Genomic DNA, 27,975 nt, shown 5'->3' with positions numbered 1-27,975 from the left:
AAGCACTAAAGAGACAAAGAAATAGGCTTTTGACTTTTTTCCCCCATTTAAAATTTCAGAAATCTTTCTATTTCTTGGTAACCAACCACTAGTGTCACATTAAAGGGCACTTTTGTTCATTACAACCAGGTGCAATTTGTAGTGTTGGATGTGTTAGATTGCTACTATCCTGATCCTAGTTCCCTCCCATGTGGCACACATTGAATCTGACTATTCCATTTAACTGAAAGATAACTGCAAATGGGTACATCTGATGTATGCTTTCTTTTCTCTCAAGCGATTTAAATTTAAACTTAGCTACATCACAAGGTTTTGTGAGCTTATATATATATATAATATATATATATAATATATTTATATATTTACCTAATTAGGAGAAAAATACTTGATAGATAAGCACTCTAGTAAGAAAAAAATCACATAATAGGAAATGGAGACAACAAACTAACTTTGTCCAATGGCTATACTTACATAAGGGTTTGAAATTAGTTTGAGACTGAAAAATGACTCAGAGGTAGTTAATTATATGAGGGAGGGTAGTTTATGGAGAATAGGACATTTACCCATTATTAATTAGAAAGTTACCAGGATTACATTTTAGAAATATTGAGGAATTATCTTTATTAACCACTTATTGCCATTACTGGGTTTGTTTTTTTAATCTAACTATAATATGTATTTCTTGAAATGATTCTTACTATAGTAAAAACATTTACTTTAAAACATGAAAATGTATGTCATTTTAATAGAACTGTAGGGGACTTACATTTTTGGATTCAAATTTTACAGTTATGGAATTACAGCATTTTAGAGCTAGAAGAAACTTCAGATTTCTTTGATCCTCATTCCCTTCATTTAATGGTTTAGGAAAAAACCCTAAAAGCTTTTGTAAAGGCACTTTCTTCAGATAACATAGCTAGAGTTGGAAAGAACCATGACAAAAACCCAGAATTCTAATTCTAATTTCTGGGTTCATTTTATGCTAAATCAGCATAACTGACTTTCCTTCTCAAAGAACTCAATACCATGTGTTGATATCTATTTGAATATTCAGGAAATAAAGATGTCAGCAAGCAGATGCATTTGGGGTTAGAAAAGGGAATGCCATAAAATGATTGTGAAGAGAGAACCCCAGTGAAAGGTAAATAAAAACTTTCATAGTGTTGAATCAGTACTATCCAAGCCATAAAACTAGACTGACTGGTCCTTTGAAGTCATCAGGAGAATAGGCAAGGTGACCTAACCAAGGTCAAGAACAGTAGTACCTGGAACCTAACTGTAATTTTGTTATAGCACAGAATTTACTAATCAGTAGCTCTACACAGACATTTATTAACCTTAATAAGAAAAGTGGAAAACTTGGTCCTATGATCCTAAAGTATGGGGCTTGATCTTAGGTGGACTGGATAATTTCTGCAATCTCTTCCAAGTCCTAAAATTCTTTGATTCTATGAAAATATAATTTATTTATTCATACATATACAAAACCTCAGCGTTTTCTATGCATATACTACTAGTTCAAGTTTAGAGCCAGTGGCAGGGTTTTGCAAAAATGAAAGAACCAGTTGCTTTCACTGCAATTCTAGCTCCAAATGCTAAATTATCTTTATATAGAAGGGAAAAAAATCATTCAGAATTAGCAGTTAGGAGATCTAAATTTGAATCCAATTTCCAAAATTTATTCCCCATGAGGCATTTAAGCCAATAGACATCTAAATATCTATATAAGACTCAATTTCCTGGGCTATGAAATGGGAACAGCCCTTTTTAATCTTACAGGATTAGAGTAAGAAAGAGTGCTTTTAACTGTGAAGTGCTATAAAAATCATACTTTTCCCTTATACTTGCTTTCATCCCATCTTCCCTATTTCTTTCCCTAGAATTATTACTCAATTTCTGATTCTTATTTTTCCCTTAATCTCCAAAATCCAATCAGTTGCAAATTCTAAATTGTCAATTTCAATATGTCTTTTGTAGCTGTTTCACTCTTTTTCCAACATAATAACATGAGTATGGGTCTTCATTATTACAAAAGAATCCTGGAAGGCATCACCATCTTTATTATTCCTCCTCTTTCAACTCCCTGAATCCATCCTTCACCCTTCTGCCAGACTAATCTTCTTTATGCATAGTTATCACCATGTCATTTCTTTCCTTAAAATCATATTACCTATGAATTAAAATTCATTTTCCTTTAATCGGCCTTCATGCCCTTCAGAACTGATACTATCCTACATTTCCATCTTTATTTTATATTATTCTACTACATTTATGCTGTGCTATATATAATTATGATGACAGCCAAATTCCAAACATATCCAAGTGGGGAAATGAATACAGCACTGGATCTTGGAGTCAGGAAGAATAAGAATTCAAATCTGGTTATTCACAGTAATTGTAAAGACTCTAGGCAAGTTATTTAACTTCTGTTTACCTTACTTTCTACAATACAGATATAATAATAGGAACTATCTCTAAGAGTGGTTATGAGTGTAAATACTAGTTATTATTTTATTATAATTATTACTGAATCTGTACCTTTTCTTCATATTGTCCCTATTTCCAGAATGCCTTCACCCTCTCCAGTTCTACCTGCTGAAATCATACCTATTATTTTTAAGGCAATCTCTTTTTTCCCCCCTTTATTTTAAATTTTCATTAAAATCAGCAAAGACCACTCTTATTTTTTCTCTTCTCCACAAATTGAGAAAGAAAACCAAAACTACTAATAGGCATATATTAAGTCAAACAAAACGAATTTCTGCTTTTTCCTTGTCCAAAAATCTGTCTCAATCTGTACTCTGAGTTCATCACTTCTCTACCAGTAAGTGAATAAACTATCATTATTAGGTCTATGAAATTTTGGTCATTACATTGATTGGGGTTTCTAAATATTTCAAAGTTGTATTTTTTAAAACATTGTAGTTTTACAACATTATGCTTGGAATAGGGTGGATTCTTTTTTTTTTTGCACAAATCCCATTGGATTAAGTGACTTGCCCAAGGTCACACAGTTAGGTAATTATTACATGTCTGAGGCCAGATTTGAACTTAGGTCATTCTGATTCCAAGGTCGGTGCTCTATCCACTGCACCACATAGCTGCACCATATAGGGTAGATTCTATAGAAATGTTAGCTACAATAATAATTATTATAATAACTGTAAGCAATCATAATTATAATGACTATTATTAATTAGGTTAGTGTCTTATTATTGCTTACTCAGGCTTTTCTGTTTGTTTGCAAGTCATAAAGGACTTCTGAATGCCAAACAGAGGATCTGATTCTAGAGGTGATAGATGGTATAAAGGGATGGGGGGAAATATAGTTGAAACTGATCCTTTAGGAATATCACTTTGACTGCTGAGTGGAAGATGGAGTAGAGTAGGGAAGTGGAGATAGTTGTGAATAGCAGATTCACCAACTGGCAATCGTTTGAGTTTGGTGTAAGGAAACGAGAGCCTGAACTAGGGTGGTGGCAATGCCACAGGATAGAAGAACATATTGAAGATATGTTGCTAGGGTGAAAATGATGGGTCTTGAAAACAGACTGGATACTGGAAGTGGGATAAGAATATGGAATCAAGGAATACATATAGGTTGTGAGCTTGGACTAGGAAAAATGTTGGTATCCTTAATAGTCATAGTGAAATTTTGAGGGAAAAGAAATTGAGTTGTTTTATGGGTATGTTGTGTTTAAGTTATGTACAGGAAGCACAGTTAGGTGGCACAGTGGATAGAATACTGGCCCCAGAGTCAGGAGGACTCGAGTTCAAATCTGGTCTCAGATACTTAATAATTACCTAGCTGTGTGGCCTTGGGCAAGTTACTTAACCCCATTGCCTTGCAAAAACAAAAAAAGAAAAAAGGTATCTATTGGATAGTCAGTTACAGATGTCTGAGAGGCAGTCAGAGATGTGAGATTGGAAGTCAGCAGAAGCGTAAAGGCTGGGTAAGTAGATGTGAGAATCATCAAAAAATGGAGCAGTTAGGTGGCACAATGGATAGAGAACTTGCCCTGGAGTCAGGAAGAACTGGGTCCCACCTCAGACACTTGATAGTTATGTGTTCTTGGACAAGTCATATAATCCCATTGCCTTGCAAAAAAACAAAAAAAAAAGAGAGAGAGAGAGAAAGACAGAGAGAGAGTGTGGATCATCAGCTGAGAGAGAGAAGTGAATACCTGGGAAATGAATTTCAGGGTAGGAAGATTCAGACATTAAGCAAAATATTGAAAAATGATCACTTAGGGATAAACTGTGATAGAATGGTGTAAAGTGAAGAAAATAAGAATTAAAAAAATTCTGCCCTCAAGGAGTTTATATTCTAGCTAGAGTTAAATACATAATATTCATATGAAAAAGATTAAAAATAAAATAACATGCCTTTGTGTACAAATTGAAATGGGGAGGGAAACCTGCTCAGAATGGCTTCAGTATTTACCATATTAACAGAAAAGAGGAATTTAAAGCTGTGAAAAACTACACTGAAGAAGATATACTGAAAATCATTTTTTAAGGAACTTTAAATAATTTTTTCTCATTATTAATTGATTGATTTTTTTTTTTGTAGGACAATGAGTTTAGTTGACTTGCCCAAGGTCACAAAGCTAGTAAAAATATCAAGTGTCTGAGACCAGATTTGCATTTAGGCTCTCCTGATTCTAGGGCTGGTGCTCTATCTACTGTGCCACTTAACTGCCCCTCTCATTATTTTAAAGCTAAAATACTTTTAGGGATTTTTAGATAATCTTACTAAAAAAAGTTTGCCCTGATTCTTTTATAATAACGAATAAATAGAAAATGAGAATAGCATAGTACCTTTGTCACATCTCTTAAGGCTTTTCTTTTATCTGACAAGATATATTTATAAAGAAAAAAATATCTGTTTTTAGATGTGAAATAGCTTTATAAGTTAACTCAAAATGGATGTGCTAAGGTTTTCTTATCCTATTAAAATACTGGAACAGTATGGTCCTTGTATTTTGGTACTTAAAATATTTTATTTAATTAGTTATACAAGAAAAATTAAGTATAATCTCAATATGTTTCAACCATTCTACACTGTCAAAATTGATTCTTAACAGTGTCTATAGGGGTGAGGGAGTTTCTTTTGGTCTGTTGACTGCTTTTACTTGTTTGATCTAGTCTAAAATTTTGGAAAGGAAGACTAATTTCATTGTAGCAGTGGTTAACACATTGGCAAATGTGAACAGTTCTTACCTGTACATCTGTAGCTAGAGGCTACCCCCTTAAGCATAGCATCAAAAATAGACATTTCTACCCTCTGTTTTCGATGGTGACAGCTAAGCAGCAAAGAAGGCTGGGATACAACGAGATACAGGAATGGGTCTAGCTGTAAGTCCCCAGCTCCTCTTCTTCCAGGCTGTCGAACAATAGTGATACCAAGGGCTTGTCTAGCAGAAGATCTTGTGGATGAATGAAGATTTTCTAATGAAAGAAGTCCCATTTTTCTTCCAGAAGAGAAAGAAACACTACTGTTTGCGAGGTCATCTGCTGTCTCCTTAGAAATACAAGTCTGGCTGGGCTGATTAATGCCTTCTGACTCTGCTGGTGGTAGGTTTAATGAGCTCTTGCCGACTTTCTCACTATCATTCTGGTCTTGTGTTTTCATTTTAGGTAAAGCTGTACAGGAGTAGGTCATCAGAGAGATTCGACTTGCAGTAATAAATATGTCAAAGGGAATAAAATTTAGATTTTTCACAATTGATGACTGGTGAGAAGGACGGGCAATCCGATGCTGACTGGCACCACTACGTTGCTCAATTTGAACAATTCGAATTTTGACACTGTCACTACCAATGCCACTGTCTTGGGCTCCACTACAACGGGAAGAGGTTTCTGTTATGCCCCCATCAACTGCATCCAAGTTTTTCTGTTCTTGTTTGGAGATCTGTAAAGAAAAATATTAAAATCATTCTATAAATTATGCTTAAAGTATTTCCATTTGATTGGCAAACAATTATACTTAGTATGATGGGGAAAAGGGAATTATAAAAAAATCTGCCAAATTCAACTTCTAATGTAGTCATTCCTTATGAAAACACAGTAGGCATCTGTTCCAAAGAAATGATGATTTGCCTTAGAGGGCCAAAAAAATAAATGAAGGGAAATAAGGAAATATGGGTTTCAAGTTTTTAGTGTCCAAGTTAGAGTTTAAGTTTCTTATCCTCTGAATTAAAAGAAAATAGTATCCATGAGAAGAATAAAGTATTTGACAAAAGTTTCTCATATTAAGCTGTGAGCAATGTTATATTTAAAATAGTCTTTGATAACACAAAACTGTATGGTTTTGTGGAGTATAATTTTCCCAAATTATAAACATATTGGAAAAATATAAAACCTATACCTATATGGATTATATATCAATACCTGGAAATATGTTATACAGTAGTAAAGATATTTATCAAGGGGAAATTAGCTATTTAAAGCTGAATTTTTCCTTTGTTCATTCAATGTTATCAGTTCTCTTTTTGATTCCATGACTTCCATTCATCAACTCTAAACAATCCCTTATATATAAACTATGAGAGGAAAGGAAGCAGAGATGGGTTGAACATGACCTGTGTAAGGAGAGCAGCTATACTCCAGGAAATAACATGGCAGTATACTAAAAAGTGTTCTCTTAGACATCCCAATCCCATTCTAGGTCCTTCAAGTTTGAATTTGAGAATTTCTGTTCAAGGTCTTTTACTTCCTCATTTTTCTCATTAAGTTTTCCCTCCAAATTACATTATATTTATTTTATATATCTCCTGTAATAACTTTTCTGTGAATGGGCTGTATCTCCCCCCCCCCCAAATAGAATGCAAGCTTATTTTTTTAAAAAAGGATTTTGCAAGGTAATGGGGTTAAAATGGCTTGCCCAAGGTCACACGGCTAGGTAATTATCAAGTGTCTGAGGCCACATTTGAACTCAGGTCCTCCTGACTCCAGGGCCGGTGTTCTATCCATTGGGCCACTGAGCCACCCCAAATGTAAGTTTCTTGAAGCCAGAAGAGCTCACTTTTGTATCTATAGCTCAAGAGTGTCTGGTCTACAATAGCTTAATAGATGCTTGTTGACTGACTGTTGTTTCTCAAATGATAATCAATTGCTTTTAAAGGGCTTAAATTTGAAACAGTTTTTAGGCCACCAATTAAAAATGTAATAGTAGTATAAAGTGAATTAAATAAGTTAAATCTCCTCTGTTTAACTTAATAAGGAGTACTTCTAAGGAAAGATAGTTTTATCTTCAAATTGAAAGACTTTGATATTGTTGTTATTATTTTTGAAATAAAAAAGAAAAAATCAAAGTAGCCATATTTAGTAAAAGAAGCACACAAAGAATTAAATTCTCCTGTATCATCAAATGAGAATCAGTAGTTGTATTCTTATCATGGCATAAGGGGAAAAGTTGTGGTGAGCTGAAAGAACTATACATACGCAGCTGTCATTATTTTAGCAGTAAGCTTAGTAAAACTAGAAAGGATCACAATCACAATGATTTTTTAAGCTTTCAAAACTGAAAAATCTATTTTCTCATACCATATTATAATTTTCACAAACATATTGGGCTCAAGAGATAAAGATTAAGAAGTCCTTATTTGAAGAGACTGATGCTTTGCATCTTCACCAGCTGCACCAGGCAAACAGAGGAGTTATAAACCCTACAAAGTTCAAAGGGTTTGGAATAACAAGAAGTGGTCCAGAGACTAAGCCTTAACAAGTTCATTGATGTTCATCTCCAGATGATAAGTGATAAATTAAGTGATAAATTGTATTTTAGACCTGGCCATTCACAAGGACTATCTACTTAAGTATAGAGAGGGTATGTGAACTACCTCAATAGAAATGATAGAAGCATATAGAAATATGCTTCAAACCAAAAAATTTTGGGGGTTAACTGTTATTTTGCTAACTTCTGGGACAGAATGAAAATGGTTTCATTAACTGAAAAATCAAGAATATGTTATTAATTTTTTAAAAAAGATCCAATTGAGGGGCGGCTAGGTGGCACAGTGAATAGAGCACCGGCCCTGGAGTCAGGAGTACCTGGGTTCAAATCCAACCTCAGACACTTGATAATTACCTAGCCATGTGGCCTTGGGCAAGCCACTTAACCCCATTGCCTTTAAAAAAACCTAAAAAAAAAAAAGATCCAATTGGGGGGGCGGCTAGGTGGTGCAGTGGATAGAGCACCGGCCCTGGAGTCAGGAGTACCTGGGTTCAAATCTGGCCTCAGACCCTTAATAATTACCTAGCTGTGTGACCTTGGGCAAGACACTTAACCCCATTGCCTTGCAAAAACTTTAAAAAAAAAAGATCCAATTAGCTGTCATTTTTAAATTTTCTTCTTTTGGTTAAGGCAGCAAGGTAAAATGGTTAGAGAGTCAGCTGCTAAGCTGAAAAGATGTGGGTTCAAATCACTTAACTCATGGTATATAAATTATAAAAGCAGGTGTTGATCTTCCCTGGTATAGAAGGTTCCTCTCCAAGAGTTCTCAATAAAAATAAATTAAATAAATAAATAAAATACAATACAGTAAAATCAGAGGTTCAGTCAAAAAAAAATTAAGAAAAATAATAATCCACAGCTGCCTGGGGTATAAGAACTTAAAAAATATTTTGATAACCAAATTTTAATAAAATTATTTTCCTTGGTAATTCTATGGTTTATTTAAAGCACTGGCCTTGGAGTCAGGAGTACCTGGGTTCAAATCCAGTCTCAGACACTTGATAATTACCTAGCTGTGTGGCCTTGGGCAAGCCACTTAACCCCATTTGCCTTGCAAAAAAAACCTAAAACAAACAAACAAAAGCCATAACAAAAAAATCATACACATTATTCTGAGAAGGGGTCCACAGGTTTTTTACTAGACTGTCAAAGAGGTCCATTATACAAAAAAATGTTCAAAACTTCTGATATAATGTCTTTCTTACATAAAGTGACTTTAAAGTGCAACATAAAATGTTACCTAACATGGTTAACATGAAAGGACCAATAATCTGTAAGACAGAGAATAAAATATAGTGCCCATTTCAATTCACGAAACATTTTATCAAACATTAGCTATATTAAGTCTTAGTTAAAATGTATTAAATGATATGGCCATACAAATTTCTAGCTGCTATTAAGTAGCTTCATAATATGAAATAAATAAGCATCAAGAGCATTATAGACTACCATTTGCACAGCATAGGTTACTGAAGTCAGATGGCAATGCATCACAGTCACATTCAAACAATATGAAATCTGACTTTGTCATCCAGAAATGAAAAGCTGTGATTTTCATTAAAAAAAAAATAAAATAAATCCTGGTGAACCCAAGTTTAGTAATCTTATTTCTGAAAATGTTTGCTCAAAACCAAGATTTGTCATTTTCCCTCATTGCATAAATAATAATTTCATAATTTCAAATTTTTCATAAATAAATAAGCCACAACTTTCAAGACCTATTGTAGATACTGAAAAAATCTGCTGATATGTTACTAGAGCACTACAGATATATCTGTTACATTGAAGAGCACTTGGCCAGCTATTGAGTTAAGTTTTACAGTTAATTAAATGTGCCTGGCCATAAACTTGGGCATCAATTTACCATTCCTTTGTGGAAAAAAGAAAACTTCACAATGTAATAGCTTTAAAAAGATCTTTTGCTTTTACCATAGACTAAAGGGACTAATAATTTAAGTTGTCAAAAACAGCAATATTTGCTTGCTGTTAGAAACTATAACAGAAACATTTATCATTGGGAAGTATTTGTTATATCAGTTTTACTCTTTACATAACCCATTTAAAATGAACAATAAAAGTTTTCTTTAATTAGCTACTGGTGTGCATTAACATGATCATGATTAAACCATAAAAACCAACTGTACATTACTCTGGTCCCCTCTCCCATATGTTTTAAATTATTCTAGCTGAAAATGTACTTTGAGTCCCTTTTAAAAGTTCGACCTTCTGCTTTCAGAGAATTAAATGCATATTACTGTAGTGGAGAAGATAATGTTTCAGACCTCCAGGCATATATTAAACACACTGGCAGCACATTAGACAAAATGCTTGACTTATTAGATACTTCCTATTCTAAACAGTGTCATCAAAGGCTAAAAACAAAATCCATATAAAAGCTGCACAATGCTTCCACACAGAACCTGTGCCAAAATCCCTGTACTTTCCAACTAATGAGGAAAGGATGTGTACTCTTAACATATGAATGTAAGATTTTCCAAGCATTCACTTTAGGAAACTGGGCTATTGATTCCATATGGCTTATGTTAAATGAAACTGTATTGGTAAAATAACCTTTAAGATATCTGGCATGATAACTGTAATTAAACAGTATTCAAAGGGCTAAAACAAAGGAGAATTTGGTTCCACAATAGCTAATTAAAATAAAATGAAAAAACACAGCATGTCATCTATCAAGATAAATTGTTATTGTTTAAGAACTATTTAGATACTGTTAAAATATACTTTTAGATAAAATCTGAAAGGCCTGGAAAAATATTTGTGGCTTAAAAATGGATAGTTTGGCGAAGAAAAAGTATAAGACTCTGAAATTTTATGCGGAGATAACAACTTTAAGGCTTTGAGCATAACCAGATGGTCCTTAAACTGCAGGAATTCTACAGTTTCCCTGTCAATGGGCTTCAATAGGAGGAGGTTTTCAATAGCTTGGAAAACATGTCAAGCTGATAGTTTACTTCTTAGATCATTTCAGTGCATTTTCCCATCCTATAGTTATGTAGCCTAGAGATACTAGCCACCATGGAAAAAGTGCTGAAAGCTCCACTAGTAGCTAAGGAACTATGGCTAATTCTTTATTTTCATGTATTGTGATAGGTGAGTATCTAACCTTTGGACTTTGGAGTGAGGAATGGGAAGGGCATGAGCAGTTGATACAATATATGTCCAAAACGGCAGACAAAGATGACACTTGTATAGTTTAACAAAAAACAGTAATTCAGTAGAAAATCTCAGATAAAACCAATTAAATATTCTCCCAACAAATGACTAATCTGCGGTTAAGTAGTTTTTCATGGCAGGGAAAAAGAGAAGTCTGATGCCCTTAATTCTAACCAATTCTTATTAGCAAAAATTTCAAATAGAAGAATTGAGTTTTAAAAGAAAAAGTGGTACTATATTAGAACATATAAAAATTTAATCTTATTAATTTAATTATTTTTGTCAGTGAACAAAATATTTAAATATTCTACTGCAATATTTTGTTCATATTCTTTTCCATTTATTAGCTAAAAATCTAACTATATACACTAAACATAAACCCATCTGTCTATTTTTTCCACCTTCTAATCATAATCATGGTTATATAACGGTAATACTGAAGTAATATTTCCACTGCAATAGTTACTCTAATGTTGATCAAAGTATCTTCAGCCAATCATGAGATCATTTTCAACATCACATAAATTATGAAAAAAGTCACAAGTGTGAAACCACAGAATCAAAGTGCCAATCACATCTGGTTCATCACACTGACATTTGACCTAATTTTATTGCTTTTGCTTAAAACATAATATTTTCATGGTCATAGGCATTATGCGAATTTACAAAATCAACTGTTGTAAGAGGATAAGGTCAAGGATTTTCATTTTATACTGGCATGATAATTTTGAAAAAGCATATGTGCTACTTTATCACAATACCTAAAGTCAAGTCACCTGCAAATGTAGCTCTATTGGTCATTCTTGAAAAGGATGTCTTAATTTTTTTTGTTGTCTGCTCTTCACATGGATAAGTTCTATTTTTGTCAATACTACATAAACACAAAGTCATTCTGACAATTAGAAATACTTTTCTTTAACTTAATAAGTTAATGTTGTTAAGCAAAGAAACCAAATTTATTTTTCTTGGTGTCAATGTTAAAATGATATAATCATCACAATTACACAGGCTTTTATCCATCCACTCTCCCACCTTCTTTTTGAACAATTACAAAATTATCATGTGCTAGGAGGGGCTGGTATTGATAGAATGCAAGTATCTAATTTCATATAAAAAGAGGGGGAACAAATACATTTTAAATTGAATTGTCTCTTTTAGTACCATACTCACCCCTACACACAGGTGTCTGAAGGTGTACACACATAAACACACACATACACACACACACAGACCTAAGAAACAAAGATTTTTTAAAAATTCTGTATTCTCTCAACTAAATATTATATATAATCTCACATATCATAATTATTCCCAGTTGAATGTAAGTTTTCACAAAAATGTAATAATTATGCAAAACAGCAGAACTAATGATACCCATCACTGCAAAATAGATAGGATGGTAAATAAGACTACTATAGTTTCAAATTTCCCCCTTCAAGAGTAACTTTTCCGGTTCTTTGAAGTCCCACTAAGAGGTTACTTAATACTGCCTACTAACTTTCAGTTCAAATATTCACATATTTGATCAGTGTTAACTGTACTACAGAAACAATAGGGCCATCTCACAGTCTATTCGTATTTTATTACAGTCTGTTTCTGGTCTGTTGTACTAGATTAGGTGGTAAATCAACCAATCAAAAAAGGGCTAGGATTACTGTAAAATTGAGTATAGCACCTAGGAAAATGTAGTATTCAATTCTCTTTCATAGACTGAAATAATCTGAATTCATGCACATGTAATGTATAAACACACAGAGAAAAAACAGAAATAGGATAAAAAGAACTCTTAAAATTATTGAATATATAATTCTGTATATCAAGCATGTTCTTTCCTCTTTTTTTCTTTTAGCTATTTTATGATATATTCCTATTTTGAGGGCTTACATCTTATTCATGGGGAAAAATAATTTTGGAATGAATTTTGGTGTGCTGGATCTTTTATCAAAAGCAGTTTATGTCTAAAAATAAAGAGAAATAAATTATTAAGTTTTGGGCAAAATCTGATTTTTTAAAAATTTCAGTTTAGTTTTGGTTTATCTACTTTAATAAAAATATTATTTGACATATAATTGACTTTTCATCAAAATAAAAGCTTTTAAAGTATAAGCCAACATCAACCAACTTTAAAATTATCATATTAACTTTTTAAAAAACAGTAGCTACTATATGTGCAAGGTAAAACGTTCACTAAAATTCAAGGTTCATTCCACTGCTGTCAATGCAGAAAGCATTTTGTTGCCCTGTGGCTGCTTTAAATTTTTCAATGGGATTAAATCAGCTGCAAGTCCTCATTATACCAGAGTTTACAATTGTGTCTAAATTCTGTGTCTGTTTCTCATAGAATTCTACTCAAAGTGACTTGGATTGGCTCCTTCAGAGCTCCTCTGATTTTACTAGAAACAACTGTATCATATCAGCCTCTCTCGTAAACTTCCTCTGAGATTGGATCAGCTCTGAACCTGAAGCACATGAAAGTTTGCTATGCCTGTGCTGGCTGCAAAAATCACCAAAAAGTTTGAATTGAGCTGGTGCAGGAAAACTGAGCTAGAATATGATCATTAAACATTCCAGTTGCCCTCTGACCAGATAAGCTTTCCACTGGCAAGTAAAAACTTACAAATATGCATCTTTGATAGAAAAATTTTAGTTGAACTGCAGAAGCAACTCCAGTGGATAAAAAGGAATCAAATTCTTATCTATCTTATATTCCCCACTGAAACCCATAAATGTGGGTTTCATATAACTTTTAAGGAATTATAGGGTAAGCGATAAAGCTGAAACTCACTATAGAATGCCTGGGAATTTAAAAAAAAAATCAAGCATGCATTTTAAACAAAATCAATTTTTCCAAAGGGACAGGATAAATGAATTTTTTTTTTTGTGAATTTGTCCTGAAAGTGGTAGAGAGTAGGAATACAGGAAGTTTTGTTTCATCCGTTTTCTTTAATAATATCAAAAAGTTAGCAATATTATATAACAGATTTCCATTATGATGCATTGTTCCTTTGATTAGACTAATAGTTTTGTGAACTGCAAGATTCATTGAGTTAAAGCGGATAACTTTTCCTAAATAATATTTCAATAAGAATTACAGATATCTTTGGTAAACTTTTGTACCATAGAGCTAAAGTTATGTCCGGATGTCATTTATTTAGCAAATTCCAATAATTCTTTCAAAGTTTATATCTGTAGAGAAATGGTCTCTTTCACATGTACTTCTTTCATGGTGGAAGTAATTGTTTCTTTTCTTCACATATACATAAGTCTTCAGTTCCTGAAGACTGTCAATTTTGGAATCAAATAAAAAACTCCTGAGGGTGAATTTCAAGGCTACCCTAACAGCGTATCACACACACACCAGAAATTTTGTCTTTCTTTTTCTACTAGTGAGTCTCACTACTTCAGCAAAATATTCTTCCTTCAGTCACTTCCTCTCAGTCTCTATACAAGCAGTCACCTAAGCTTATTTCCTTAAGTCATTTCCATGCATCAGGGATAAAGGGAAAAGGAGATTTAATTTCGTCATCCACCTCAAATAACCAAATCTCATCACTGTTAAAAGACTCAACCCCTAAGAAATCTTTTCTCAAGTTAACTCAAATCTAGACACAAATGAATGAAACCTAAACATGATTGTGACATAAAAATAATCAGGCAAATCATATATCTTTAACTTTGTTTTGCTTTTAAAATTTAAAATTATTTTTATGTATTTAGCAAATACATAATATCTCAGCTGAAAAACTAAAAGGAATGCATATAGAATTATGAAGTCCATAATATAGGTTTTTTTGATTAAACTATGTAATAAATTTAATATAATGACAACAAAAATCTTCCATAGAACGTTACTCCCAATGCCTCACTATGACACACAGGTGATCTTGGACTTCAAAACACTTTTCTAGTGAAGTGTAAGCTGGCAAGCTCAACATACTAGAAAGGCTTTGATCTGTTCCCGAGGCCCAGCCTACCTAACCATGGCCACCTGGTATGAATTTTTTGACCATGGAAAATCATGAAACAAAGAAAAAGGAAAAATGGACCTCTTGAACCTCTGCAGTGACAATGGCAGTGTGGGAAAGCTACAAAGACTCATACAATTTTTAGACTGTCAACACATTTCCATTGGTCTGCTGATATTCTAAATGTGAAATCTATGTTAATAACCAACAAGTGGATGTATTGCTGGAGGAGTCAAATCTTTTCAATCTTGACATTCTTGCTATAAACAAAACCAGAAGAAAGAAAGAAGCTGGTACTAAATCAGAGGATGGTTCCCTGAGACTCTGGAGAGGTAAAGAAAGGTGAAACCAAAGAGTTTACCATTCACTCACAGGCAACAAAAAAGATTTCCTGGACCATATGGTCATCACATATTGTGGACCTAATGATGAATATTTGTAAAAGCTTTACCATGAAAATAACTGCTGAAGATGAAATGGTAGAGAGCTAGTATGAGGACCTTGATAAAATCGTCCAGATCAAATTCACATAAACTAACACTTGATCGCTTTAACCCAAAGCTGAGGAAAAGTGGAGATGGATGAGAAATATATGAGAAAGGATCTTTCAGTAGGAAGAAAAGAAGGAGATTCAAAACTTGTAGAATACATAAAAACCTCAGAGGTCTCAGTCATGAACACTTTCTTTGGGGGAAAAAAAAATAATTAATTGCTAGACTTGGCAAGCACCAAGTTACACCAGGAAGAACACAAAGATATTTTAATATACAGGGGAAAAATATGTTTTTAATGTCAGTCTACTAGCATTTATTAAGTGCCTACTATCTATCTGCAAGGTGCTGTATACTGTACTAAGTAAGGTCTGGGAAATGGAGCTATCTCTGAGTAAACATTTTTGTGTATACCACTGGTGTATTAATGCCAAGACCTAAATTTGTTATATATATATAAAAAAGGAATAGTGATATGAACATTCAATAATGTCTACTGAATTAATATATAAATGAAAAAGCATTTAGTTTTAATTGCTTAGTGTGTGCAAAGTACTACACCAAGACCTGGGGAATACAAACAGCAAGACAGACCCTGCCCTCAGAGAGCTCACTCTCTAAGGGAGGAGGCAAGCCAAAGAGGAGGTTGAAGGCACAAATCACATGAAGAGAACTAGTAATCTATAGGTTGCAATGGCAAATGGGATGACATCTTTTTAATTCTAAGTTCTATGGAAAAAACTTTTCTTTTGGTCATTTGACTGTGCTAAAGGTGATGGGATGAAAAATTTCTGGATTTTTCATTAGCTCTGGCTGCTAAGGAGAAAGGGGCTTCAGCATCTGTAGAGACAGGAACTAGGCCACAAGGCAGGTGGCTCAGCCCAGAACATGTGGGATCTGGACTCTGATCAAATCATTTAACCTGTGAACCTCAGGTTCCTCATCTGTAATATGGGGACAGAAATAGTAACCCACTCAGAGTGGTTGTAAGAAGTGGTTGTAAGCCTGCAAGCTAGATAAAAGTTAGCTATCATGAGTTTGATTACCATGATCTCTAGAGCTTCTCTCTTGGGAGGATAGCCCTGGGGTTAGATTGGAAGTAGGACCAGTAACTTTGAAGGGCAATCCTTTTCTTCAAGACTCTTTCTTTTTAATTAGTAGAGAAATTATAATTTTTTTTGAATTATAAAGATTTTATTTATTTTGAGTTTTACAATTTTTCCCCAATCTTACTTCCCTCCCCCCAGCCCCACAGAAGGCAATTTGTCAGTCTTTACATTGTTTCCATGGTATATGTTGATCCAAATTGAATGTGACTTCAAGACTCTTGAACCCAGGGCTCTGGACTATGTTCACTGTGATCCAGGGAAAGGGTGGTTTGACCAGCTGGACATGCTGGCCACCCCATCTCTCTCTCCTCTAAGACAACTTGGTACATCCCTATTTGTGGTTGGTGGTTGGCAGCTGTCAGAAATGGAGGCAAGAAATGCTTCATCTCTGATGATAGCTGCGGAATTCTGGCTAGAACAGGGTCTGTGGTGGGGAGAACTACTCCTCTGAAGGCTAACAGGTAAAGAAAAGGCAGAGTCCAGGTTGCAGGTGATAAGATCCTCTAGACGCTCCTGTTTGGGGGTGTCTTTACATGGACCACAACAAGTCCTAGAATACTGCAAAGTGTCATTCTAATATATTTAGCATGTTTACACAAGAAACACTGACTGGATGAAGAATGCCAGATAATTAGATTTCAACATGCATTTGTAGGAACACCTAAAAAGTTTGTCCAACAGTATTCACATTTGAGGCAGGTAGTATAGATGCCCAAATTGGTTCCAGTGTTGAATAGCATGAAGAGAGGAGGATTGAAATTTCAAAGCTTCTTTACCAACCTCTAACCTTTCTGTGACAGCAAAAATCCTAAATTTTCAAAATGAACATTCTGCTAGTGTTGCTACATAGTGGTTAGACAGAAAATAAGTGCCTCTGGTGAACTAAAAAAGATTATCCTGCAAAAGTTAATGGGGATGCACATGATGGGTATGAGCTGGCTATAACACATAACCAATGAGAAACTCTGAAAAGCAGTAGAATAGGATGTGATCAAGGAATAATGTAACAGGAAATGGAGATATGTTGGTCATGGCAACTAGAATGATCACTAACACCTGCCAATGTTTAGCATGTTGGGTGGACCCCCAATGGTGAATTTGGGAAAAGCAGCCACAAGAGTCACATAGGATGACAGGCATGGATGGCATATAATCTGCATCACTGATCACCTGGATCAATGGGATCCCAGATCCCTTTGAATAATTTGAGAATATAACTGTTAGTTTGTGCATCTTTCTGTTTATTTTTAAAAAATATTTCACTTATACTTTTCATTTTTCTACATCACTATTGTTATCCACATCCTTGTAAAGACACTCTCCTTTGTGTAATAAATAAAAATAGTTGAGCAATGCAGTCAAGACCCTGGCTATGTCTAAAAATACAGGTTTCAATTTGCAACTTTAAGTTACTTGCTTCTTTGCCAAGAAGGAAGAAACATGCTTCCTTATCACTTATTTGAAGGCATGATCGGTCACCGATTTTCAGAGTTGTTTTCCCTTATGCAACATTGTTCTCCTGGTACTGCTCAGTTCACTCTGAATTAGCTCATGAAATTATTCTATGAATCTATCATAGATTATATCATTTTATGGCATAATAATATGCTATTATGATCAAATACAATAATTTGTTCAGTCATTCCCCAAATGAAAGGTACTTTGTTTCCACTGTTATAAATAATTTTGATCTCTGGGATAGATGGGGATCAAAAGATGTTATCATTATTATTATTAGAGATGAGTGGAACTATAACTGAGTGAAGCCTCCCTCATGGTTTCAATGAATCTTCCTCTTTCCCAAAGCCCTATCAGCAAGAGTTGCAAAGGTCAGGTGGTAACAAAGGTTGTACCATATTGTGCTGATTGATTCCCCCATATATGGAAGGATACAGAATTATCTCTCTGATAGGGTAAAAGGAATTATCTCTCTTTGAGAGGGTAAAACAGAATCTGAGTCATTATGCAAATAGCTTGAAAATGCTTTGCGCTGATTGGCTAGATACTCATGGAAAGATTATGATCCCAGCTATCTAGCCAATAGAGGATGGTCCAAGGAGTTGGGCTTGTGTTAGGGATGAGGATAAAAGGGACTTGCATGCCTCCACACTTTGCACTCCTTTTACAGTAACTCATGTTACAGAGGTTGTGCCCTCTTCTTGAGAAGAGCAAATAAACAACATTTTGTTCTCCGGTCTGGGTCTTCTGATTAATTTTGTTTAAGGAGAACCAATGACGTAACACATGGTTCTGATATCACCCAGTGATAACAGGTTAAAATCTTAAAAGTACCACATAAGTACCAGCCATTTTGTATACAGCAGTGGTTTCACTGGGTGAAAGGGTATACACAGTTTACTCACTTTTCAAATTGCTTTCAAAATGGTAGGACATAATAATATATTTTGGAAGAAGAGATATGCCTGTAAGTACAGTACTATTTAGGATCAATAATGACAATGCTAGTCTTTTATACCAACACATTGCCCTAAATAATTAACTTCATTTACCACCATTTATATAAATTAAAGATTTTAATTTTGTAAGTTCTGTAAATAGTGAGTTCTTTGAGGGTAATGCCGCCATTTAATTTTGAGAAAAATCACAATTAAAGATATTATTTTAGAAATCAAACAATTTCAGTCAGGCTCTGACATGAGTTTATGAAGATTAAAGAATGCTCTCTTCCTGTTAGCAACTGCCTTCTGTACAGTCATCTTTTATACCCCTCATTCCTTTTCTTCCATTCTCTTTTACTATAAATAATAACAGTTCTTCATGTAGGAAAATGATACTGCTTTTTAATGTTCACTCTAGTTTTTAAAAATTATGAGCAAATAATCTAAAAGCAGCATCAAACTATGAAGACTGGAAATTTGCTAATAAAAAAAAGTTTAAGTAGCGATTTGGGGACCTTAAACCACAAATTCAGTACTTATGAATATATTGCTACTTCTAGGAGGCAAACCTCTGTCAGGTGAGACCCTCTAGAGTGGGCCTATGACTGGCTTTCTAGGGCATGGGAAGGTACAGAATCTTTGGTACTAAACAATAGAGGGACTTCCAAATCTCCCACTTTCTGTGAAAGCTACCATCACCCAGGCATACAGGTTTGGAATCATAGTTGTGTTTGACTCTCTCCTCTCCTCCACTTCCCATATTCAATCAACTGCCAAGTTCTATCTTCATAGCACCTCTCACATCTGTCCCATTCTTTGCACTCACAATACCATTGCTAATTTAATTTTGATAACTGTTTCGCTGTAGCAGAGTCCCAATTGTCTTCTTTCTCTTTTTTTTTATAATTTTGCAAACTTCACTTTTTTTTTAAAGATTTCGTTTATTTTGAGTTCCACAACTTCCCCCCAATCCCACCTCCCTCCCCCCACAGAAGGCAATTTGCCAGTCTCCACATTGTCTCCACAGCACATACCAATCCAAATTGAATGTGATGAGAGAGAAACCACATTCCCAAGGAAGAAAAGTAAAGTACAAGAGATAGCAAGATCAGACAACAAGATAGCAGTTTTCTTTCCCCTAAATTAAAGGTAATAGTACTTGGTCTTTGTTCAAACCCCACAATTCCCTCTCTGCATACAGAGACAGTCCTAAATTGTCCCTGATTGTTGCACTAATGGATTGAGTCCATCAAGGTTGATCATCACCCCCATGTTGCTGTTAGGGTATATGGTGTTTTTCTGGTTCTGCTCATCTCACTCAGCATCAGTTCATGCAAATCCCTCCAGGCTTCCCCGAATTCCAGTCCCTTCTGGTTTCCAATAGAACAACAGTGTTCCATGACATACATATACCACAATTTGTTCAGCCATTCCCCAATTGAAGGACATTTACTTGCTTTCCAATTCTTTGCCACCACAAACAGGGCTGCTATGAATATTTTTGTACAAGTGATGTTTTCACCCTTTTTCATCATCTCTTCAGGGTATAGACCCAATAGTGGTGTTGCTGGATCAAAAGGTATGCACATTTTTTGTTGGCCTTTGGGAGTAGTTCCAAATTTCTCTCCAGAAAGGTTGGATGAGTTCACAGCTCCACCAACAATGTAATAGTGTCCTAGATTTCCCACAACCCTTCCAACAATGATCATTGTCCTTTCTGGTCATATTGGCCAGTCTGAGAGGTGTGAGGGGGTACCTTGGCGAAGCTTTAATTTGCATTTCTCTAATAAGTAATGATTTAGAGCAATCCTTCATATGATTGTGGATCACTTCAATTTCCTCCTCTATAAATTGCCTTTGCATATCCCTTGACCATTTGTCCATTGGGGAATGGCTTTTTTCTTTTAAAGGTTGACTCAGTTCTCTGTATATTTCAGAAATGAGTGCCTTGTCAGAAACATCAGTTGTCAAGACTGGCCACCCTGCCTTTTGCTTTGTTTGTGGGTGTTCTTTCCATTTCAGTTGCTGCAGACGTAGAGTTCATGGTTTTCCTGTGTCTAGTGCTTCCATCGTGATGGTGATGGTGTCAATCTTTGCACGCTTCTCGGGTTACCTTCTCCCATCCTTCCCTTCTCGAGGCCATTCCACGGCGTTGCAGCCCACGGCGGGCAGGTACATGCTTCAAATTCTCCGCTGTTACGCTCGCTATCAGTTAAGGCGACTAGAAGGGCCTCCTTTTCCCGGACGGGGCTCGGGGGGCTGTTGCAGTCACTTCGGGTTCACCCCGGCGCGCCTCCCCACGAAGCCGCCAGGGCCCATCTCCCACCCTTGGGCCAACTGGCAGGGTTGGAGGCTCCTCCAGTGGCGCTTTGTGAATGAAAACAAAGGGGCGCCGTGGGCGTTCCTCCGTGGGGGCTCGGGAGGGCGAGCCGGGGAGCCCAGCGCGGGCTCCCCCTCCGCCCCTCTGCCCCCAATTGTCTTCTCTTAATGAGGGTGAAAGAGGAGAATAAGATGCAGGTTTGAATATTTTATTTATATGTATATATGTATGCATGCATGTATTTATGTATGTTTGTATATTTTGATATCTTGGCAAGTGGTTCCATCACTTCTTGGCAAATGGAGGGAGAAGAAATGAAAGCAGTATCAGATTTTGTATTCTAGTGCTCAGAGATCTCTGCACTTGGTGCCTGCAGGCTTGAAATTCAAAGATGCTTGCTCCTTGGAAGGAAAATTAGGGTAAATCTGAATAGCATACTAGAAAGCAGAGACATCATCTTGCTGACAAAGTTCTTTATAGTCAGTTATCATTTTTCTGATAGGAATATAGAGCTATGAGAGTTAAAGGAAAAATGTAGGGCTGTAGAATTAACACTTTCAAATTGTGGTGCTGGAGAATACTTTTGAGAGTCCTTTGGATAGGAAGGAGATCAAATCAGTCTATATTTAAAGAGAGTAATTCAGATTAATCACTGGAAGGCCAAGTATTGAAACTGAAGTTTAACTACTTTGGCTGCATAATGAGAAGGTAGGATTCATTTGAAAAGATTCTAATTTTGGAAAGACTGAAGATAAAAGGAAAAGGCAATGGCAGAAAATGAGAAGGATAGATAGTATCATAGAAACAATTGATATGGACTTGGACAGACTTCAAGAGCTAGTGGAGGATAGAAGGGCCTGGAGTGTTATGGGCTCATGAAGAGGTGAAAACAACTGAACACATTCTCTCTCTCCTCTCCAATACATCCTTCATAAAATTACTAAAATAATAAGCCAGTTGGAAAATGCCACTCTCTTACTCAAAAATGTTTAGTAACTCCCAGTGTCCATGGGATGAAATGTAAACTACTCAGTCTGGTATTATACAGACTTTTATAACCTAGTTTAAACTTACCTCTCTAGTGTTATTTCAAATTAGACTTCACATTTTCTATCTTGTAGCCAAATTGAACTGTTTCTGAACTCACATATCATTTCCTGTTCCTTCTATGAATTTCTACAGGTCAGCACTTCCCTCATCTACTTTTCTGAATCTCTATCTTCCCTTGAGGTTCTGTTCTGATAGCACCTTCTATGTGTAGCCTCTCCTAGTCTCTCTTGGTGTTACTCTTCTCTTCCTCCTTAAATTTTCCTAGAGAGCTTTGGCTGGGGTCTTTTTTTTCTGTCTTCACTCCATTTTTTTGTATGTCATATACTTTTAGTAGAATGTAAATTCCTTGAGTAGTGGGTTAATTTTGGTTTTGTTTTCTTCTCCTTTTTCTTGCTCCTATATTATTCATAGGATCAACAGTTTAGTTGGAAGAGATCTTAGAGGCCATCCAGATGAATACCCTCATTTTACAGATGCAGAAAGTGAAGACTTGAGAAAGGAACTGGCTTACCCAAGGACAAATACATCATAAGTGGAACTATAATAATTAAAATCAAGGTTCAATCACTTAAAAATCCAAAATTCTCTCCAGTGGTTCCAGGAAGAGGAGAAGAGGAAAAAACCATCAATCAATAATCAAAAAAGTATCTACATTGTGCTCAACTCTAGAAATACAAAGAAAAAAAATGAAAGAAGTCCCTAATCTCAAAGTGTTTAGATTTTAATGGAGGAAAATAAATATAAAATGTGTACAAAATGAAAAAAAGTAGTAGTTTAGAAAGCAAGTGATTGAGTAGCTAGGGGACTTAAATTCTCATAGAACATAAATAGCTGTTGGATATTTTTCACTTATATATTCTGTTTCATACCAAACATGTTCATTTTCTTTTTAAAATTAAATTAATTTTATTATGAATTTAAGAAATAAGCATTTCCATAACATAGTAGAATAAAGAAAAAGATTACGCTACATGGAACTGCCAATTATGTACAACTTGTTATTCCTTTTAAATTTATAATAATGATTATGTAGCCTTTTCTTCCCCACCCCCTTTTTCTTCCCTCCCCCACTCTAAAGAACTGGAAATAGAAATATGTAAAGAATGGATTTACAGTGCCTCACTTCCAGGAATGAAGTACCCGTATCTTTTAAGGTGTATCTTGCAAGGTTCATGAATAAAATGTACAATTTTCTCTCAAAAAAAAAGAATGGATTTGCATATATACATTTGTGTTTAATGGTAACCTAACATGTTTACAGTTGAAGATGGCACCTTTACTTCCAAGTTAACTCTTGGTATAGAAGTGACTCTAAGCTCTTGTTAGCTATGCAGTGGAATGCAGCTTTCACAAGTTCTAATATGATGGAAAATCTTCAGGTAGGGTCCAGGAATATTTTTGGGGTTAGCTTAGATATTCATTAAAAGTCACAATACCACTAAATTCACTACTTGATAACAAAATATTTATTTATTATATTCACTCCCAGAAAAGGGACAGAAAGGATATGATACTATACTGGGAAGCAATAGAAAATATTTTTCAAAGGATATTTGGTCACCATATACTACAGTAATAATGATTGTTTGTAAAAGGACCACTATGAAAATAAGTGATGTTTCTATGTAGATATCATTGTTGAGAACGAAGTGGTAGAGAAATTCTATTAAGGACTTATTTTGACTCTGAAATTCGGTGATTTCAATTCAAGTATGGGCAAAGATGAAATTAAGAAAATATAGTTCAAGAGAAAGGAATGAGAAAGATCCTAAACTTATAAATTATATTATAGGTGTTATCTTTATATTATGAACATTTTCTTTAAAAAATATTGGTAGGTGCTAGGCATTGCAAGCACTAAACATCACAAAGAATGAAAATGACTACCTTTTAACAGATTTTTAAAAAAGACATTATGGACATGATTCATTTATTAACTGCCTGTGAACAGTCAAGTTAAGATTAGAATTTATAATAAACAAGAATATAAATTAGAAAATAATATGGTACACATTAGAAAAATTAGTCCTGGGGCAACCAGGTGGCACAGTGGATCGAGCACCAACCTTGGAGTCAGGAGGACTGAGAGTTCAAATCCAGCCTCAGACACTTAATAATTACCTAGCTGTGTGTGACCTTGAGCAAGGCCCTTAATCCCCAAAACACTAAAACAAAAACAAAAAACTAAAAAAAAATTTAAAAAAGAATTAACCCTGAATTATTTGAACAAGCTATTGAAAATAAAATATAGGAAATAGACAACAAAAATAATATTGAAACTGACTATAATAGTTTTATACAGAAATTAAATCAAATTAATTGCTACAAGTTTGAACCCAAAAAGCAACTTAATCAGCAAACATCTCAATAGAGAAAGGTGGTCACCAAAGGCAACAACAGTTTAGAATAGAAATTAAACTATACAATTTTGTGAAAAAAGATCATGTTCAATTATGTGCAATTTTGTCCCATAAAGGGAAAGAAAAAGTGTGGCAAGATAAGCCAAATCATACCAAGAACATTAAAAGATAAAATTGGAAAAAGGACTTCAAAGAAATAGAAAAGATTTGCAAAAAACTTACAATACACAGTATAGTAATATTATCACCCAATTGCTTTAACATTACACTATAGTCCCTTAGGTCTTTACAAAGGAAACAGATCCCAAAATCCAGAAAAACCAACTGGATTGGATCAAGTATATAAATAAGATATCTGTGCTAGGGGTGATACAATTTTGAAGATATTGAGGAACTAATTTATAAGGATGTAAAGATGTGGGGAAAAAGACTCCTAAAAACTTTGCAAAAAAAGGTAAACAAGAATACAATAGTTACTGACATAATTTCCAACCTCCTACAGAAATAAAATTATTTAGCATATATGTACAAGATTCTAAACTTTCAAGCAAAAATTTTAAAATCATCTATTCTAAGCTGCCATGTAATTGTAGGAATATAGAGAGAATATTAAAACATATCAATTTCTTTTTGATGAACTATATCTGGACATCAGATCCTTTAATTCTCTCATAGAACTATGAATATGTATATTCAAATAAAATATATGCTATACTCAAACTGTAAATATATATTCTCAAATACATTAAAAAACTGACTCCTTTAAAACCAAAATTACTCCAAAAGTACCTTTTTATCAGTCAATGGAAGCTAACCATGCTAATATGTTACATTTGGACTTATAAGTTTGTTTTTCCTTTTCTTGGTCTTTAAATATGAGTTGTAATCTGCTTTGATCATTCCAATTGTTTACATAACTCACTTTAATCAAAATTTTTTTTACCTTGAATTCCACAATAGCCTTTGGTCTTAATTTTGAAGATATTTTGTCAAAGGCTAAAATTTAACAGCTCCTTACAGAACTATTAACAAGAACTCAAAATAAGATCATAATTTAAAAGTTTGTTATATTAAAGATTGTCATTGGAACAGAAAGGCTTGCCTAGAAAATCCATCTTAAAATAGTACTGAAGAAAATAATTTCTGCTGTTTTTGGCAATGAAATGCAGTGATGAAACAATTATTTTTTAACAATGGAAAGACAGTAGGACAGTGACTCAAAATACTGGCAGGGAGTTTGTTTTGATAGTTAATGCAATACACATAATGTCAATTTGCTTCATTCTTAAGAATAAGTGAAAGAATGGCAGGGATGGATTTTCAGGACTGGTTACATTTACCAGGAAAATGAGGCAACTATTCCAACCATGGTTTTACAGGCATTTTCTGTGAGTTACACTTTTTGGCAATCCTCTCAGTGTCATCAAACTACAATCTCAAGCTAAGTCAAAAATCTTACAAAACAAAACAATCTAGGGCTAAGAAATGACCCAAGTTACAAAGACCTAATGCTGTTTCTGCTCCAAGAAATGAACTATTTTATGGGGAAAAAATGCTTAGTACATAAAAAAAGAAAATCATGCTTTAACCCAGGAGACATTCAGAATTAGGTTGGCCAAAGCATTAGAAAAATATACTATTAAGCACAAACCTGCATGGCCACCAAGTGACAGACACGACCTAATCATGACCTTTCGCAATCTCTTGTCTCCCAAGAGTCTATATGAAGTATTGTCTGGACAAGTGAGCTCAGTTGGTTACAGCATGGTGCTAATGAATCCAAGGTTTTGGGTTCAGTCTCCTTTTGGGCCAGTTAAGTTAGTATCTTACAGAGAAAAACCTGTTTCACAGACCCGGCCAATGTTCCTATTGCTTGCCAACAGTTTTCCAAAGAATGCCACTGGTTACACCACTTGTGGAAAACATTGATAGTATAAATCCTACTGATGGTAGATAGCTTCACTCTCATATGTGAAAGACTACATCTTCATAAAAGAATCAACTAAACACTATTACAATGGATTAGCAAAGGGTTGGCTCTATTTTTGCTATGGTGACTATTTGCTAACACTTTGTAGTTTGACCTATATAATTGAAAGTCACTGACTGGGTATGCCTGAGCATACTTTGCAAGGTTTGGGATTACAGATTTGATCAGTCAACAAGTATTTATTAAGTATCTACTATGTTTAGTGAGAGTATCCCAAGAGACTGTCCAGAGAAGTTGAGTTAAGTTCAATTAAACACACATTTACTAAATGCCAACTAAGTACAAAGTACTGAGCTACAGAGGCAAAAAAGAAAGATTCCATGGTCCAAAAACTTACATTATCCTAGGATGACCCAACATTCACTGTTAGCAGATATATTAATATAAAATAACATTTAGAGGACAAGAGTGCTAATCATTGGGGAAATTAGAAAAGGCAATGTGGGAGGTGAGACTTAAGTTATGGTTTAAAGGAAGTTAGGTATTTTGGGAGGCAAAGGTGAATCAATCAATTAACAAGCATATCTAGGGAAAGCATTCCAGACATGGGGAACCACTTATGCAAAGGCAGAGGGAGATGAAGAAATGTCATATGAGAGGAAGCAGGCCACTATGATTGGTATGGAAAGTTCAGGAAGGGGAGTAACACTGAATAAGACTGAAAAGGAGGTGGCAGAAGGAATGCAGAGGGTTTTAACTACTAGGCTTACACATCTGTATTTTATACCAGAAGCTAGAGAGCCAATGATGATTTCTAGTAGGACTGAGGAATCCTAAATATATGATTTAGGAATATCAATTTGGAGGATGGATTGGTAAGAAGACCAAGCAGGATATTAGAAGTTACTCATTTATGATTTCTTAATCTGGGGTCTATGGGCTTACTTAAAAAATATTTTGACAAATGGATTTCATTATAAGTGGTTTTCCTTTGTAATCCTAAGTATTTTATTTTATGCATTTAAAAACATTATTCTAACCAGTGGTCCATAAATTTCACTAAACTGACAAAGCACAAAAAAGATCAAGAACCTCTGATTTAGGGATTCTGCTAATCAAACAAAGATTTTCTTCTGTTAAATCTTCTAAATCTGAAGATTGTTGAAAATTAGTTATTTAAATGATAAAGGTCTAAAGGAACAAAGTGTTAAGGCAATGGGAAATGAACCAAAGTTAGAGCAAATGAGACCTCCCTGCTTATACAGAATGCCTAAAGTATTCCTGCATTTGGTGGACTATAGACATGTCTGTTTAGTACTTGGAAAAAGGCAAAAAGAATCAATTATATTGTTTCAACAAATTGTTCAACTGGACAAAAACTATGGCCAAGTTTGGACATGTGAGCCCATTCAAAGTGTTTAGTTACTTCTTGTACTACA

At 34.7% G+C, this 27,975-nt stretch overlaps 1 protein-coding gene across 10 annotated transcripts in view; it reads right to left on the bottom strand.

Moving 5' to 3' along the window:
* VPS13B (vacuolar protein sorting 13 homolog B) overlaps positions 1-27,975 on the bottom strand; it is a 1,326,809-nt gene that overhangs the window by 265,548 nt on the left and 1,033,286 nt on the right. For all 10 annotated transcript variants that reach the window (XM_074200569.1, XM_074200570.1, XM_074200573.1 and 7 more), the window contains one exon: positions 5,224-5,914. In XM_074200569.1, coding sequence (XP_074056670.1) covers positions 5,224-5,914 — 691 coding nt within the window. The remainder of the gene's footprint in view (positions 1-5,223; positions 5,915-27,975) is intronic.

This window comes from Macrotis lagotis, chromosome X (genome assembly GCF_037893015.1).
Source record: "Macrotis lagotis isolate mMagLag1 chromosome X, bilby.v1.9.chrom.fasta, whole genome shotgun sequence".
Taxonomy (NCBI): domain Eukaryota; kingdom Metazoa; phylum Chordata; class Mammalia; order Peramelemorphia; family Peramelidae; genus Macrotis; species Macrotis lagotis.
This window is presented reverse-complemented; position numbering and strand designations above follow the sequence as displayed.